The sequence below is a fragment of the Typha angustifolia genome, chromosome 10 (assembly GCF_048772165.1).
Source record: "Typha angustifolia cultivar Huaian chromosome 10, ASM4877216v1, whole genome shotgun sequence".
Taxonomy (NCBI): Eukaryota; Viridiplantae; Streptophyta; class Magnoliopsida; order Poales; family Typhaceae; genus Typha; species Typha angustifolia.
The window spans coordinates 10,898,895-10,916,363 of record NC_133248.1 but is presented as its reverse complement, the minus strand read 5'-3'; the positions used below and the strand labels follow the sequence as shown (position 1 = coordinate 10,916,363).

General features: G+C 38.8%; 3 protein-coding genes across 3 annotated transcripts; 2 read left to right on the top strand and 1 right to left on the bottom strand.

The window, feature by feature from the left end:
* The first annotated feature begins 1,980 nt into the window (after positions 1-1,980).
* Positions 1,981-6,355, top strand: LOC140768932 (probable inactive receptor kinase At4g23740). The gene is made up of 2 exons (XM_073109415.1): positions 1,981-3,627; positions 5,309-6,355. The coding sequence occupies exons 1-2, from the start codon at positions 2,406-2,408 to the stop codon at positions 5,974-5,976; spliced, it is 1,890 nt and encodes a 629-aa protein (XP_072965516.1). The 5' UTR covers positions 1,981-2,405; the 3' UTR covers positions 5,977-6,355.
* Positions 6,356-7,460: 1,105 nt separating this feature from the next.
* LOC140768606 (uncharacterized) lies at positions 7,461-10,159 on the bottom strand. Its single transcript, XM_073108943.1, has 4 exons — positions 9,868-10,159; positions 9,462-9,780; positions 8,330-8,388; positions 7,461-7,759 (listed from the first exon to the last, which is right to left on the bottom strand). Exons 1-4 carry the CDS (start codon positions 10,100-10,102, stop codon positions 7,716-7,718), a joined length of 657 nt encoding a protein of 218 aa, XP_072965044.1. The 5' UTR covers positions 10,103-10,159; the 3' UTR covers positions 7,461-7,715.
* A 1,337-nt stretch (positions 10,160-11,496) lies between these two features.
* LOC140768908 (ubiquitin-conjugating enzyme E2 10) lies at positions 11,497-17,139 on the top strand. Its single transcript, XM_073109374.1, has 5 exons — positions 11,497-11,637; positions 11,728-11,812; positions 13,298-13,425; positions 16,340-16,444; positions 16,741-17,139. The coding sequence occupies exons 2-5, from the start codon at positions 11,743-11,745 to the stop codon at positions 16,882-16,884; spliced, it is 447 nt and encodes a 148-aa protein (XP_072965475.1). The 5' UTR covers positions 11,497-11,637; positions 11,728-11,742; the 3' UTR covers positions 16,885-17,139.
* The last annotated feature ends 330 nt before the right edge of the window (positions 17,140-17,469 follow it).

The window sequence follows — 17,469 nt, the reverse complement described above, 5'->3', positions numbered from 1 at the left end:
ATGAGTTGGACAAATAACCAACTCTCCATAAATATAGACACTTATGTCATATAAAATTTTAATAAATATAGTAAATTGTTTAATCTAAGTTTCAAATTAAATATTATAGAGACCTTAGCTCTTCTATAAGCCAACCACATGGCAGAGCTACTAAATCACTAAATAAATAGTAAACTTCAATTATTAAATAACAGACATATAACATATATCATATTTTAAAAGGGACGATCACGTACTAAGCGGATATGGTCGGACGGCTCGGACTATTCTAGAGCTCTCTTGAATTCATTAATTTCCAGCGTGGTAGTTCCCCCTACAGTAACAACGTGTGACATATTTGTATCAGTAAGCGTATGTTTGAGTATGTCAACAGCCGGTAGGTGGCAGTGGGTCCCGGCTAATCAATCACCTACGCTGAATTATTGGGTTCCAAATCACGAGAACATATACCTGACAAGCTATCGCACAAATACAAATTCCGGTGTCGTCTGTATGTACCCAACTCTGATACAAAGAAATCCTAAGAATTCCCTTTAGTTGTTGTTCCCACGGCCCTGATGCTGCTACCAGCCACCTGCTACTTGACAATTTGGTGCACAAGTATGTAAACATATTGAGGTGTCGTCACGAGGTTACCTAACAACATGACTTAGGATAACATTATATTAGGGAAAATTTTTATGAAAAAGACCCTTACTATTTCTTTATATTATATTGAACATTTATATCAAACCTGTTATCCTTTGGTAAGGAATTGCTATTGACATAGGGCCTTTTATATAATAACAAAAGTACCTCACATGTCTATCTCAAGAAAAACAAAAATCACATGTATTTGTTGGTGTTGGAGTGGATGAAGTTGGGCATAGTTATTATTTTTTTATTCCTATTTCCTCAGCTATTGGTATATTTTGAGGCATTAAAAAACTATAAAAAAAAAAGGGGGCAGGAGTCGAATAATAAGTGTGAGTGATAATCCGTATCTGGGATTACAGTACTCATAAGGCTGTTCATTTTTTTTGTATCTTTTTTTTAACAAAATAATGCACATATCAAACATGCGATCGGTTTCCGAGGAGTTGTTTCCATGAGCCCACCCCCACCCCCACAGCCAATCCAAGCAGTAACCCATCACAAAAATAACTCCAAACGGACAAGTTACATCTATCACACCAATCTCTAGTCAACTCCGCGACCATTAATCTGGTTCATACTCATCCAACGGCCACCAATCCTCCGATCCTTCTTTTTCCTTTCTTTTCCTTGCACGCACAGACGCACGCCTTCTCCCAATAACACTATTCGCAGCGACACGTCCGTACGAGTAGAGTGCAGTATTATTCCGTCGGGTTAAGAGCGGAGACAAAGGGTTTTTGAAAAGACAAAAATGTCCCTGTCCCTCCTACCACGGCACTCCACGTCATATCCCATTACTATACAGTACAGTATACAGCTTCACGAACCTTCCGTCATCCGGGCCCCACCGCCAGCTCAGCATTAAATTCGAGATCGGTGGATCGGAGCCGTTGATTTCACTGCGGAGAGAGTACTCCGACCTGGCCATATTGTCTTCTTCGTATACACATTGGCCCATCAACGAAGCTCATAATTGAATTGAGTTGGTTCGAACTTTGTCTCATTATTTTTCCATCACGATACTTTTAATACTTTGATTTATCTCAAAACTTATTCTATCGTCACCGATTAAGCAATCAATTATACACGCAGCTAAATTCCGACTCAAAGAAGAGAGAGAAGGTTGTCCTACGCAAAACTCTTTGAACGAAATTCAAACACAGAGAGCAGTCAAAAGCAATCATCATCGTGTGGCAGTTTTACAGCAGACTAATGAGTCTCTAAATATACCTTTTACTTTCCAGTCCTGGGACAAAAATCCTTACAAAGCCATCTTTCCACATCACCCCCTGCCTTTTGTCCGACGTCCTTATAATCTACCGAAGTTTGAAGGAGTGAAAGAAAGAATAGGCTCCAAGTTCCAAAATCACCCCTCTTCCCGCCTCCCATTTTTTACACATTCGACCGTTAAATATAGAGATATTTCCAAGCTGCTCCAAACCCTAGCCGCCGGTGGTTCGGCCTCCATTCCCCCCGTCCTCACATGCGAATACCCCATTAATTAACCAGAAATTATACTTGCCTCCTTTCCTTAAGCCGCCATTATCGCTCGCTTGCTCTTAATGGCTACTCCCAACGACTTTTGGATGCGCTTCTCCCAAGCAAAGTCATATCCTTGCGTATCCTCTACGTCTTCCCCCCGTCCTCTTTTATCCAACTGTTAGACAGACTCCTCCCCGTTCTTAGATCTCCCTCCCCTATATATTTTTCAAATTTTCTTTGGAGGACAAGGGAGAAAGGGAAAACGACGGCGAGGATTTGAGAAAGCGATGGGTGGAGCCGCATCGGGGGTTTTTGTGTTGTGCCTCGCGGTTTTCGCGCTCGTAGCGGCAGATCCGGCCGAGGACAAGCTCGCGCTCCTCGACTTCCTCGCTGCGGTCCCACACGGCCGCGAGCTCAACTGGCGTGCGGGCACGCCCGTATGCGGACGCTGGACCGGCGTCACGTGCAGCGCCGACGGCGGCCGCGTCGTGGCCGTCCGTCTTCCGGGTATCGGATTCAACGGCCCGATCCCGCCCAACACCCTTAGCCGCCTGTCCGCGCTCCAGATCCTGAGCCTGCGATCCAACGGCTTGACGGGCCCATTCCCGGCTGACTTCGCGAATCTCAAGGCGCTCACCGGCCTGCACCTCCAGCTCAACTCCTTCTCCGGCCCCCTGCCGGCGGACTTCTCCCCGTGGAAGAATCTGACTGCGCTCGATCTATCCTTCAACAGCTTCAATGGGAGCATTCCCGCCTCCATCTCAAATCTCACTCAACTCGTTGCATTGAACTTCTCGAATAATTCCTTCTCAGGTGAGATCCCGGATCTCGACCTACAAAATCTCAATTTCGTGAATCTTTCCAACAACAATTTGACCGGAACCATTCCGAGATCTCTTCGAAGATTTCCGGATTCGTCCTTCTCCGGCAACGATCTCTCGTCTCCGTTGACGCCGGCGCTGTCGCCATCAGCATCCCCATTGCCTAGCCCAGCGCCTTCACGCAACCGAAAACTCGGGGAATCAGCGGTTCTCGCGATTATAGTAGGCGGTTGCGCCGCGGTGTTCGCCGTGATCGCTATACTCCTCTTGGTCATTTACTCCAACGGGAGAGAGAAGGGTGCGACGTCAGGGAAGGGGTTTAAGGGGGATAGGTCACCGGAGAAGGCAGTGTCGAGGAACCAGGACGAGAACAACCGGCTTGTGTTCTTTGAGGGTTGCAATTTTGTGTTTGATTTGGAGGATTTGCTTAGGGCATCGGCCGAGGTGCTCGGGAAGGGGACGTTCGGGACGGCGTACAAGGCAGTGCTGGAGGATGCGACCACGGTGGTGGTGAAGAGGTTGAAGGAGGTCGGGGTCGGAAAGAAGGAGTTGGAGCAGCAGATGGAGATGGTTGGGAGGATCAAGCATGAGAATGTGGCCGACCTGAGGGCATATTACTATTCCAAGGATGAGAAGCTCATGGTCTATGATTATTATGCGCAGGGGAGTGTGTCTTTCTTGCTCCATGGTATGATACTCTTTTTTCTCTTTCAGCATCTACAGTTTACTAGCATTTGCCTTCGAATCTCCGTACAGTACTTAATTCGTTTATGTTAATGCGTTTGTGAATTTGGTTAGCTTAGTCTTCCATAGGGAATTTATCTTATTTTTCCAAACACTAATTTGAGCCTCATTTCACCTCACCTGTGAGGCACCATCTATGAAAGATATGGGTGTACTTTGACTTGGAGAGGTTCCTACCAAAATTGCCAGACTTTCTACAAAAAGCCAAAGTGTTAGGTTTCAATAGCTTTAATTACTTGAAACAAGGTGTCAGTTTTTATTTTATTATCTCCAGAATTTTTTGTTTCCTTCTCCCTTATTGTTTAACTCAACTTATAAATGCAGGATCATTCTTATGTCAAATCCTGCTAGAATTTTAACCAGGTTTAACTGAATCAAGTTGTTGAGCTGGTGCTGAAATGTGTCGGGGAACCATGTGATTATTGTTTTGTAGAGTGCAAGGGGCCCAGATCAAATTAAGATTAATTAGATTTAATTACTAATGTAAATTTTATCTACTTAGAAGAATAAGTCAAGCAGGCTAGACTCTTCTATTAAAGAAATATTCCTGCCGTCGCATTCATTCCTGGAATATTGGAAGACACCCAAATTTGCTTTGAGGGAAAGTGATTCAGGAAATACATAAATATTGAAGAAAGAGTAGAAGTAATTGGATGACCAACTTAGTTTAAGAAAATGCTTTGTATATCTAAGCTGGAAAACTTTCAAACATGTTATTTGCTCGGAATTTCTATTGCATTTTATATAATGTTGTGCAAAAGAATTGGGAATATTCCTGAAATTTAATCAATTCAACTAATCCATACCCTCTTGGATGTTTTTGTTGTGGAACACTTGGATCCCCATGAGTTGTTTGCTTTCTTCCTGTCCTCTTGCCTACTTTTCTATTCTGTAATAGGGATTTTATGATTTCTAGTCAAATGTATAGTTAAATCAGTGATGACTGACAATTTAAAGCTTGGGATTGTTTATGATGACAATGACATCTTCTTATCCCCTGGTTAGTCAATCCTTATTGTCCTTTTGTAGCGTGTATTTAGTTGTATTATAATTTAGAAATCTACGGTGCACCATTTAGAGTTTAGTCTACTTTCAGATGAGCACTTGACAAATTCAACCTTCTATTTCAGCCTGTTGCACTATTTGGCATATCACGTTTGAATTCTTGAATACTGATATGTCGTTGCTGCAGTTTGGTGCAGTCAGCTTGTTTGATAGGGTCAGCAAAACATGAAAAATATGCTACCCACTCCCTTTTTATCTGTTATTGGGGTACTTCCCATGGTAACCAGTTTTCAGATATCACTCACATTGAACAAATTGTGGACTCTTAATTGGTTGTTGATTGTAGTTAAGGAATCTAGAATGATATATACTGAAACAATGCCTCTATCTGATAAATTTTCTTTCATGCTGAATCTCTGTAACTTCTATATAAATGCTCAAGTGTATGTTCCATTTGTCAAAATCTAGTTTTATACAATTGACCATAAAGTTTCAGTCAATGACAAAGTTCTTTTTGTATCTGTTTTGGTTTACAGTATAAAGTCATGTAATTATTGATAGAAATTGCATGGAAAGATCATATGCATGACATGATAGCAAAAATTATTATGATTTCTCAGGGAAAAGAGGAGAGGGCAGGGTACCTTTGGACTGGGAAACTAGAATAAAGATAGCCCTTGGTGCTGCAAGAGGGATTGCACATATCCACACCGAGAACAATGGGAAGCTTGTCCATGGGAATATAAAAGCTTCTAATGTCTTCTTAAACGGCCAGGGATATGGCTGCGTATCTGACCTGGGCTTGACAACTTTCATGAGCCCAATGATTGCTCCTGTATCCCGTGTTGCAGGTTACCGTGCACCCGAGGTGGTTGACCCTCGAAAAGCATTGCAGGCTTCAGATGTCTACAGCCTTGGAGTTTTGATGCTTGAGCTTCTCACAGGGAAGTCTCCCATCCATATAACCGGTGGGGGTGATGAGGTCATTCACCTTGTTAGGTGGGTGCAGTCTGTGGTCCGAGAGGAGTGGACAGCTGAAGTGTTTGATGTGGAACTGATGAGGTATCCCAACATAGAGGAGGAAATGGTTGAAATGCTTCAGATTGCAATGGCATGTGTTGTGAGAATGCCCGAGCAGCGGCCTAAAATGGCTGAGGTGGTAAGGATGATCGAAGATGTTAGAAGATTTGATACTGGCAACCGGCCATCAACAGAAGCCAGATCAGAGAGCCCAGTGCCGACGACGCCAGGGCAGGGTATGGAGGGAAGCTCATCCACTGGACAGTGACCTACTTGTCACTTGATCGATTTCTTCATGTACTATCTTGATCTCTCCTCGGTGCAGCCATTCCTTGTTGTAACAACATTACTCTGTTCAAAATTCTTTGGCTTTTTTCTGATGATCTTTTACTTAGAGATTATCCTAAGGCCAGACATAGTACTGTTAGTTTCAGTTTATTTCTGTTTGGAGAAATGCACTCGGATCACCAGATATTGTAAGACAAACGGGGCATAAAGCAGGTGCCCTCAAATATGTTCTTTTGAGTAGCTATTATATTATTTTCAATCTCGGACGCATTTTTAATGGGACATGGGGACATGCTCTCTCTCCCTCCATGGAAATGATTGCATTGTGAAGTGAAGTGGCATGTACTTAGTGCTACTGATGTCGGATTTTGTGAAGTATTGTAATTGTATAGCATCTTTGCTTTGCTTTGACTCTGTTTGGTTGTGAATTGTCAATAACATAGGCATTTGGATAGAGAATAATTATAACTTTACTATAGTATAGCGAGGATTATACTAGTTTATCATCCAGACAATACTTTATTTCAAAATTAGTTTAGTAATGCCTATTTCTTCCTCTTATCTTCTATCTAATATTTTTTATTTACTAATATAATTTTTTTTATAAAACGTCACTTTAATTTACTATTTATTTAATTCTTTTGTCTCTTTTTCTCATCCATCTACTCCAAAGAGTATTTTAATTATTTGTCAGAATATCTTATAAATTTATTATTTTTTATATCATATTAAATAATATTATTATATCACTATATTAGTTTGCCTCCAAATACTATACCAACTCAAATTAATTTAAGCTAGTTGCCAAACGCCACCATATAGCTTTTACGCTACTTACAATTTTTTGTGCAGTAAACAGCTTAATAACATCGTTCTCTCAATCAGTAATTTTTATTAATTTATAATAAGTACTTCTTTATAACAATAAATACTTCTACCAAAAAACGGCTCTTTTTTATGATATATTATTATATAAATCGTTGTCTTAGAAAAAAGATTTAATAAACGTCTTTTTGAGACAGCAATTGACCTTTCTGACATGGCATTTGTATGGAAACAATTACTAGTACATTAGTAAATAGTTTACAAACTATAGTAAATATTTTTCATCAATAAAAGTAGATTGCCCAAAAACTCCGGGTTCGCTCAAAACAGGAGGAGAATTGTCATCAGTATCAGGGCAATATCTGTCACAGTAACTGAGAGCAGCCCAATCTTTGTACATTGGCACAGTAGGGAATGCAACAACCATGTGGCATGTGCAAGAACTCTACTCTTGCAAAAATTTGCTAAAAGATATGCCACTAATTTTCCTTTCTTTGGAGAAAAGTGAGAAAAAGTCAGTTGAGATTTCATTATGAACAAAAGGGGCTCCTTGATGAACATAGAATTTTACTCTGCAACTTGTTTCAGGAGTAGTCTTGCAGAGTTAACAAACTTGTGAACAAATTAAGAAGGCTGACATAGTCTGATTGAACCCATAATTCATGCATTTAACGTCCACTTGAAGAGTTTTCTACAGCGATTTGTTGAAGTTTGACGGAAAATTCTACACCGATGGTATAGAAAACAATCACTAGGACTAATGCAAGGAATTCGAGAGGCAGCACAGCTATGTTACAACATATTAGAGTGAGGGGACAAGAGACATGAGCCAAAAGAAGGCCAAAACCAAACACTTCTAGGGCATCTTTACATATGATACTTGGAATCTACATGTCATCGTCGGGTTGTCTTGGTGGAGATCTTTGTCTTAATGCCTCCTGCAGCAATTAAGTAACCATTAGTACAGCTAAACCTCAGGCAAGCTGATTGCAGGTGAAATAGAGGCGATGGATGGAGTTCATATAGAGTGAGGCAGCTTGTTCCTGGAAGCAAGGTTGAACAAATAGGTTTGACTAAGTACTATCATATCAAGCATATACAATACTGGATCACTTTATAGATTACATAAAAATGACATATCAAGCATATACAATACTGGATCACTTTATAGATTACATAAAAATGACATATCAAGCATATACAATTTTGAATCACTTAAAATTACATAATGAAATGACGAATAAAACCTGGGTTTAGTTTGATTTGCAATTTAATGGAAACTTGGGTTTAGTTTGATTTGCGAATAAAACCTGCTTTAATTGGGTTGATGATTATCTCGGGAAAAGACGAAAAATAATAGAACTGCAGTTGAATATCACCTGACCAATCCTTCTCTTAATTTTCCTTGCAATTTTGGCCAACTACTTTGATGGCATTGACTGACTTATTCTGGAAAGGATATTTTTCTCAAACTAGTTTCTACTAATTGGACGCAAATCTAAAGTTACCTGCAACTTCCTCAAAAAGAACTTCTTTCACTGTATCAGCAGCAGAATGGTAATCAAACCTGCCATTCAGAAAATGAACATGATTGAGCAACACACCTCAGAATTGTTCCAATGCTCCCAATATCTTCCTCCTCACCCCAACATACAAACCAATCTTCTAAGAGTTAAAAATAAATAAACTTTCTTACAGACATAATACATATTGTTGTTGGGATGGTACAATGTATGATTCTTACAGACATAAAACCAATGTAGTTGACGATGCAGATGGTACGCTAAATATTGGAATAAATCATTTGTAATTTGGAAAGAAAAATCCCTTCAATTTGCATTTGATCTAAGGACGTCTCAGGCTAAATACTAATATCTGGTCCAGAGTTTAACATTAATAGAAGTGTGTGAAAAGTATTTTGGATTTAGTTCCTTCAGCTTTATGATGTTTGAAGAACCATCTGCAACTGGAAACATGTACATCACCTGAAATATGGCTACAATTTACAGTACTGCTTCAATAGTTGGACATAATAGCATGAATCAAATTAAAATATTAGCTATACTTTGACATTATTTGCTTTGCAAATAACTATGCATCTAAATAATAAACTACAGAATTTTGACCCAAAAAAAAAAGTGGGAGTAGATCAGTAGATTCTTCTAAACAATATATTGGGAGATTATACATCTTTCCTCATTTATCATAATATCTGAAGAAACATAATCGCTAACATGGAAATGTAGTGATTAATAGATTCACCAAAAGCAGATGGCATTAATGACTGGAATGTGCCCTATATAGATAACGATAATTACAATAGACCCCTGAATTATTGTCCATTACTATATGTACCTGGTCATCTTTTTTTTTTTCAAGTACAAATTGATCCTAAATATAGAAAACCTCTCACCCCCTGATGATGTTAACTAAAATCGTCAAATAAAAATTTTATCTTAAATTTTTATTTCTTTTACTTCCCACTAAAATAAGGGGAAAATGGTCTCTATAATTAATGGAGTTAATATTCAATGTGCCAAAAATAAAAGGGGGAAGAAAGTGAGGGGGTATACGTGTAGATGGGCAACAATTCAGGAGTCTATAGATGTATATTATGCTTGTAGATAATTCGATCTTTACCTGTTCGAGAAAGCCACTCCAATTTCATAGTTGGATTTGCCCTTCGTGACTTCTTCTAGCACGGTAAGAATCTCCGTCTTCCTAGTGCTAACCATGAGGCAGTCATACTCCTTAGGAACGATGAGTGCGAAAAAATTATCATTCAACTTGCTCAAGCATATCTTATCCACAGCCAAGAGTTCTATTCTCCTCTTTAGAGCTTCCACATCCGGGTCTACAAGATATATCGCGCGATCCGTGATCATCATCACACATCGCTTCATCTTCCCTGATCCAGTGAATTTAAGAACCTTGTCCGCAAACAGAAGCATCTGATCACCTGCACAATAAAGTACTTTGCTTCAACGCGATCAAATTGGAGAGCAAAAGAACAACACTAGTGCTAAGCTATTCTCAATCGATCTACCTCGCTTGGATAAGATATTAGATAGGGACGGACTAGAGGGAACATCGAGGTAATCCCCTTTATCATCCCGCCGAATAGAAGTTATTCTCCTCGCCTTCACCCCCATGAGCGGCTTCGGAATCTCCCTCCGCGGCGGTGCAACCCCCGCGGCTTCCTTATCCTCCTCCCCCTCGACTTTACTCCCGCTAGGTTGGATAACTTCTTCTTGCTTCCACCGCGGCACAAATCTATCCATGGCTTACCGGGAGATGGCAGAGGAATGACGACGAGGCGGTGTATTTGAAACAGGAAGCGTATAAAATTGTACTAATTTATAATTATATATATATAAAGAGAAGGTACCGGGAAGTGGCAGTACCGGTGAGTGGAGCAGCGACAGAGACTTCTGGCCAATCGGACGGAAGGAAGTGACTTGAAAGAAACCCGCTGGCTCGAGCTAACCTGGAGAGTAGGTTCTCTATTACTATGGGCTGTCCAATAATTGGAAAGTGGGAGAGGGAGAATTTTTAAAAATTTATACGTGACAATAAATAGACATAGTTCCAATTTGTTATATAGATGTGACATTTATTAGAGAATAATATGATTTATAAGTGACATGTCTCTCTCGACAACTTTATATAAGGCAAACCTAATATTCATAAACATACGAGTCTAACCTTTTCATGCCAATAAATTTTTTTTAGCCCAAACAGTAATTGGGCTCCTCTCGGCCCAGCCCATATGTGTTCTTGTAATCTATTAAAAACGTTATATATATATATAAATATATATGTTTTGCTTTTATTATTATTCACATTCTATCCTATAAATAGTTATCATTCGATCTTTATATTGTACTTTATGTGTTAAAACCAGCCTTAAATTGATTTTTTATCTATTGCTAATGGAATTGAGAATAATCTTTTTGATATTAAAATTTAGTTTCCTTTTACTTCTTTTATTTAATCTTAAAAATTTAGGTAATAATATTATTTTAATTTGTAGTAAATTTTTGTGAGCAAAATACCATGTAGAATGATAATTATACACATAATAGGGTATGAATAATAATAATAAAGTCGGGGTTCTTTGGTGCCATATTTCTAAAGCTGTTGCATCAACCATCTTCCATTTTGGCTAACGCAGAAGCACACTTATTACTTCAAAATAATCGACATAGGCTTTCTTCTTCGTGTCCGAGCATTTTCCAAGCCCATCCTCTATGAAAACCCTAGCCCAAATCTCATTGAACAATCCAACCGATTCTCCAACTCAATCTCAGCCTCAGACACCACACCTTCCTATCTAGTCCAGCCAACCGAAAGACTTGGCCCTAGATCCTAGAACTTGATCTCAAATCATAGCCAACTATTGCCAAGATCTAAACTCAAGTCTAGACTCGCGCGCTCTGATAGCCCCGTCCGTTCCAGCAAGTATAGACCATGATAGCTGTTTGCTAGTAATATTTATTTTAAATTATAGAGTATATCTCTGAATACATCCGACCAAATGGGCTCGGAGTGGTTTTGATATTTGTTTTGGTAAACGTACATGGATTTGTAACTACTCTTTTCGTTTTCTTTTTCCTTCAATAGAAAACCATTCATTCGCATCATCACCGTCAACCAACCACTGTCACAATGTCGCCATTATTGAATTATCTGTTAGTAGAATAACCTTACGAGTTAATAGCGTAAACGTATATATATATATATATTGAGCACTCCCCGCTTTCCTTTCTATTTTCTCGTCAAATCGATCATATCCGGAGATCCGACAACTCTTCAGGTAATCAACCCCATCTACCGCCCTTCTCTTTCGTCAAGTTCCCGTCTTTACGATCTCTGTTCTTTTGCGCTCGATACGGGTGATCTGTAGGTCTTAGTTTCGGCCATGGCTTCGAAGCGGATCTTGAAGGAGCTGAAAGATCTCCAGAAAGATCCTCCCACTTCTTGCAGCGCAGGTATCTCCTCCGATCTCGTGATTTCGTTGATCATGATCTTTTGGGGTTCAGATCTAAGGTTTTTCTTCTTTTTTCTACAATTTTGTTCTAGAATTACATGGAATTTGTGGAAAGATGAGTGCTTTTACCTAGATCTGTTGATTTTTCTTTGCTTCTCTCTTGTAGCTGATATATCTAATTAAAGTCATCTGGAGAAAATAAAATGAATGAATAAAAGTGTCATTTCAAATGTAGCATCGATTGGGTCCTTTTGTTCTTTTCTCCTTTCGTCTTGATCAGATGCTGTGCTAATGTCTTTCGGTGCTAGGCATGCAAAGGCGTAGCTTTTCTTACTACCTTTTCAGTATGAATTTCTTTTTTCATATTTCCTTTGTTGGATATAGGACCATGAAAGATTCATTTTTAGGAAAGCAGATGTAAGACAGTAAATGTATTGTTTTCTCTCTATTCCTGTTGAAATGATTATTTGCATGATGGGGATAAATTGTGATTCAGCATTCCTTGCGTAGGCACCTTGCAGCACGAAATTTATGTGCGTCCTCCTAGCTTTCTTGCCCATACCACTAAGATGTTCTACTATAGTGGGAACTGACCTGCTCTTTATATTGGTAAATATGTTGTACATCAGTGGTGTAATTTGATCAGATATATGCTAATTAGTCTTTTCTCAATCTTACTGATTTTCTCAACCGTTTTAGTTGACCACTTTGGTATTTATATCACTATCTCCTCTGACACCACCCATTAAGTTTCAGATTCACAGGGAAATTTATATAAATGCCCAGGGGCATCCATTGGGATGATTAACCTTGATCTCAGATAATGTTGTGGCCTTTTTCTTGTTAGTTAGCTGACTAAGGATAATTGACTTTGCTAGTTGCCAATTTCTTCCTAAAGTACTTGCAAAAAGTTCATGAAGTAAAATATCCCAATAACTAAGTCAAACATTGTAGTCCACTCATTTGCTTTGCTGCAATTTTCAAATGGTTGAAATCTTTCTCTATGAAGTAAAGAAGATAAGCGTAATCTAGTAATCATACTAGAAATGGAAATCATGATTAAGTTGTGATAGATATTTGCTTTAGTAGAGAAAGTTTGAAAAGAGTCCTATGTCATGTACACAGCTTGTTAGGAAGTTGTTGGTCCTTATGATCTATATCTGGAAATACTGGGAGTCCTTTTATATCGGTCCAGATGATTTCCTAGCTTTTTTAAGGGGAAAATATAGAAAGAAGGTCAATTAGGATTTCAGAGTACATGTCTGAGACAACTTTTATAGGACATAACTACAGGATGTGGTGGAACTAAGAAGTACTTATGTACAGATCATGTAGACGGACTTGTGTTAGAAACAAAGGCTCCTACCTATATTCAGTGTGGGCTATTAGGCTGCATAGATATGGACTTCATAATGTGATCTTACACATAGTTGTACCACTTTAGTGACAGTAAACTGCATTTTTTTTTTTTTTTGTCATTTGACAGGCCCTGTGGCAGAAGATATGTTCCACTGGCAAGCTACTATTATGGGTCCTCCTGATAGCCCCTATGCAGGTGGGGTCTTTCTGGTTACAATCCATTTTCCCCCAGACTATCCATTCAAGCCACCCAAGGTATTGGCAAATTAAGTTATCCTTCATCGATGTCGTTAAGCTTCTTTTCAATAGCTTGTGTCTAATAAAATGCTGTATTTCTTATACTTGAAGTGTAAATATTAGCCAGAAGTTTATGCCAATATTTGCTTGAACTGGTTTCCTCATACCTACATGCTATTCAACTAAACATGCCTGTAGAAACAAGCATATCCTTGTTGATTTTTTGTTTCTTCCTTTTTTGTGTGTGTGTGTGTGTGTGTGTATTTTTTAATTTTTTAATTTTTTAATTTTTGACAAAAGGCAAGAGCCCTGTTTCATTGAAACAATGAACATAGTGTCACAGTCAACATCCTTGTTGATTGTTTACAGTTGGTAATTGGTTTATTTTATCCTTTTTAGACTTGTCGCTTGGATTTCTTTGGAAAGTTCAGGCAGCTAATTTTATCTTCTATTCTTGGATATATCATGTTAAAGTTGAGTTTGCTTTCTGATTTATTGCATGCCATCATTTTGCTATGCGATGATGGCGTTCTTCATCTGCTACAATAGAAAGTACCACAAGATAACTACCTCTTACATGGAATTGTACATGTTATTGAGTGCAAGTCTGAAATCATTTATCTGATCTTCTATTCCCCTAAAATTTCCAACAATGATTTGATTATCAAGTTTTGTACCAAGACCAATTATGTTGATACAGTCCTATGAATATGTCTAGGTAAAGGAATGACCATGTAATGAATCAATTTTCTTCTGTCTCTATTAATATCTTCCTATGGGAATATCCTTCTTTCAAGAAGGGGTTTGTCAAATTTGCTCTTCCTTTCCCACTGTGATACCTCTCTATGTGAACTGTTTCATTTGTCACAATTGTTTCATGATGCGATTTCTGGTAGACATGTCTGAACTTTGGAACTGTTCTTTTGCATTTTATCATTGTTTGGTGCTATTGTCAACTTACTATAAATAAACTAATTACAAATTTTTTATTTCATCTACCTGTTCATCTCAATATTCTCATTTCAACAGAACTTTCTGAACATGTTATTACCAATTGGTGTTAACATTTACATCTAGAAAGTATCACTAACATTGAACCACCTAAAAAGGTTGCCTTCAAGGAAAGGAACATGTGACAATTACAAGGACATCGCAGTTTATCACCATGTGGTTCTTACATCTAACATTCCTCTGATAGTCCAATGCCTATGAACATAGCTTGGAGATATGGCCAGTTGATCTTTTCCTTGGTATACTTGATATCCTTTTCATTCCTGACTCCTATTCTTGAAAAATGTAGAAAAGGATTTTTGCTTGAAATAGCATACATACAGCAGCTTGGAGATATGACCAGTTGATCTTTTCTTCGTTATGCTCAATGTCCTTTTCATTCATGACTCCTATTCTTCAAAAACGTAGAAAAGGATTCTTGCTTGAAATAGCAGCAATACAGCTCTTTCTGCATTGCTCATATATGTAGGTTTAGGTTTTCTGATTATTAAGAGTATTGTTCTGTTCAAGGGACGTCTATCTAAGGAGGTACCACCAATACTAGTATATAGAAATTCCGTATCCAATGCCAAATTGAAAGCTAGGGAGAAACCCTATGCATAGGAGTGGGAGTGGTGGCCTTCATCTTATTAGATTTTAGAGGGATATCATTTTCCCACTAAATCTTCAATAGGGTAGCTCTGATTAATCCCCTCGTCACCGTAACTTGACAGTGTGCTGAGGGCCTCATAGCATGACACTTAATGCAGTTAGTCAAGGAGAGAGGATCCTAGCAATAGACTAGATGGAAGATTAGAGTTAGTGGAATCTTAGGTTACTTCTTGGTTCATTAAGTACTTTTAGATTTTTCCAACCCAAGGATTTTCCACCTGTGTGTTATCACATCTCAATCCCATGAAAGTTTTCCTCTGCGACAACACAACCTGCCGTATGGGAAAACAGAGAAGAAGTTGGGCAACAAAATGGCATAATGGTGAAAGGCTGAAAGTGAAACAAATGACATTCCAAATGCTGAAGGAAAAAAAAAAACTTCTCCCATCCATTCATTAATAATGCACATGTCAATCTAAGGTCTCTCAAGTTAGTTTATTCTTGTTTCCCCTCTACAGCATCACTGCATCCTCATTGCATTTCTTCACATCTCCACATAGTTAGCGAATGTATAATAGAGGTTGGGAGAGGAAAGCTGGTGTTGTCAACAATGCAGCCATTCCCATGACCCTGATAATAGTGACAAAATAATCATCTTTAAACAAGTTTACCTTCCGCATGATTAGAAACTTCTCTCTCCTTTTGCATGGGTATTTCACATGAATCCTCAAGCTTGGCTGCTACTCAGATACATATAAGTTTCTCAGACAATTGATTTGTGCATCAGGAAGAGCTTCAAATTTCTGCCAACTTCTATTGGAATTTGACTGTTTTCTTGCACATTCGTGTTAGCATGGAGAAAGGGGGATGAAGAACAGGGCTGTGGTGGGTGGGATGAGGGAATGAGAGCAATATAGAGGGGGAGAAGAAGGTCAAGTATTTTAACTTTTCTCTGCAAATTTATTGCTTTGTGGTTCAAACAGAGTTCAGGTGGAATGGGGTATGTAAAGCCTTACCAATAACCCATCTGTTGGAAGCTGGTTGGCCGATAGTCAAATTTTTTTATCCCTTGTTTGTCCAAAAGTCAGCCCTCAGCCTGCTGGGCCCTGAATAATCTAGGCCTATTCTTGCTTCAAACCTTAGATAGCGGAATACTTGGATCATTACTGCGACATAGCAATTTTACTATTGAGTGTTGAAGTAAGTGTTGAGAAATTTGATATTTTCACTATGAGCACAACTTTTGGGCACCATAATGCATGAAATGGGCGTGAACTAAAAATGACACTTCATCCTATAATTTTTGAAGTAAGATTTTTGAATTATGCAGGTCGCTTTTAGGACAAAAGTTTTCCATCCAAATATTAACAGCAACGGCAGCATTTGTCTTGATATCTTGAAGGAGCAATGGAGCCCAGCATTAACCATTTCCAAGGTTATTTCTTCTCTTTCATAGTTTCCTTGCTTTAGCTCTTACTACTAAAAAACGACAAGCATAAAAATATAATGGCTAAGCTTATCGTGGTCTATGAAAGACTTGCACGTGAACAGTTCATCGGATGATTGGAACAGAGTGCAATATCTTCGTTTAATTATTTATTGGATCCATTTCTTAGAAGGTGCTAGTTGTAGATTGGAGAATCAGAAAAACAGATGAATACTAACTTCTCTTTTAAAATAATGGTGGTTGTATAATCTTTTCCTGTTTCTGTTCATTCTTGGCATTTCCAGGTGCTGCTTTCAATTTGTTCTCTGCTGACCGACCCAAACCCAGATGACCCCTTGGTTCCGGAGATCGCTCACATGTACAAGACTGATAGGAACAAGTATGAGACTACCGCAAGGAGCTGGACCCAGAAATATGCCATGGGTTAGCACTGGCGTGGGATTGGAGACTGCTGATGCTGGCTTTCTTCCCTCTATGTCTTTAAAAAGTTAAAGGTCTCTGTGCTGCTGTGTTGCTATTAGGTGTAAGATTTGCCTGTTAAAACTCTTTAACACTATTCCATTGAAGGGCTGGGAATGGCCTCAATCCTGCACTCCCAAAAAGAATTAAGGAGAAAAAAAAAAAAAAAAGGCGAAAAACTTATCGCAGCTATCAATTATTAACATCGGGATTTGGTTCCTGGACCTCTCTGGTTCTCCCTCCCCTCTCTTGTTTCTGTGCTAAATTATCTCGTGGAAAAGCCAAAGGCAAATTAATGCTGGTTCAGTGCATGTAAGTGGATGAGCTGCATATCTCTGCAGCCACCTGTATCGCTTTGTCCGCCCACGTCTGCTTGATGCATTCTTGTGGTTTATCCTCTCATTGATTACTTCTCAGCAATTACTCGTGATGTCTGTTATGGATTCCATGTTGTCGTCTGGACCCAGGATGAGTTCTTGTAGACTTCCAGCCATGTATCTATCTATCTATCTATCTATCTATCTATCTATCAACATGACTGAGAACTTTGACCT

What these genes read in the sequence shown, in the direction of transcription:
- LOC140768932 (XM_073109415.1), top strand. Translation starts at nt 2,406, where the DNA reads ATGGGTGGAGCCGCATCGGGGGTTTTTGTGTTGTGCCTCGCGGTTTTC. An exon ending in TGTGTCTTTCTTGCTCCATG is followed by an intron (nt 3,628 to 5,308) that starts GTATGATACTCT and finishes ATGATTTCTCAG; the next exon opens with GGAAAAGAGGAGAGGGCAGG.
- LOC140768606 (XM_073108943.1), bottom strand. Translation starts at nt 10,102, where the DNA reads ATGGATAGATTTGTGCCGCGGTGGAAGCAAGAAGAAGTTATCCAACCT. An exon ending in TAATATCTTATCCAAGCGAG is followed by an intron (nt 9,781 to 9,867) that starts GTAGATCGATTG and finishes TTTATTGTGCAG; the next exon opens with GTGATCAGATGCTTCTGTTT. An exon ending in GGAGTGGCTTTCTCGAACAG is followed by an intron (nt 8,389 to 9,461) that starts GTAAAGATCGAA and finishes TCTGAATGGCAG; the next exon opens with GTTTGATTACCATTCTGCTG.
- LOC140768908 (XM_073109374.1), top strand. Translation starts at nt 11,743, where the DNA reads ATGGCTTCGAAGCGGATCTTGAAGGAGCTGAAAGATCTCCAGAAAGAT. An exon ending in ATCCATTCAAGCCACCCAAG is followed by an intron (nt 13,426 to 16,339) that starts GTATTGGCAAAT and finishes TGAATTATGCAG; the next exon opens with GTCGCTTTTAGGACAAAAGT. An exon ending in CAGCATTAACCATTTCCAAG is followed by an intron (nt 16,445 to 16,740) that starts GTTATTTCTTCT and finishes TGGCATTTCCAG; the next exon opens with GTGCTGCTTTCAATTTGTTC.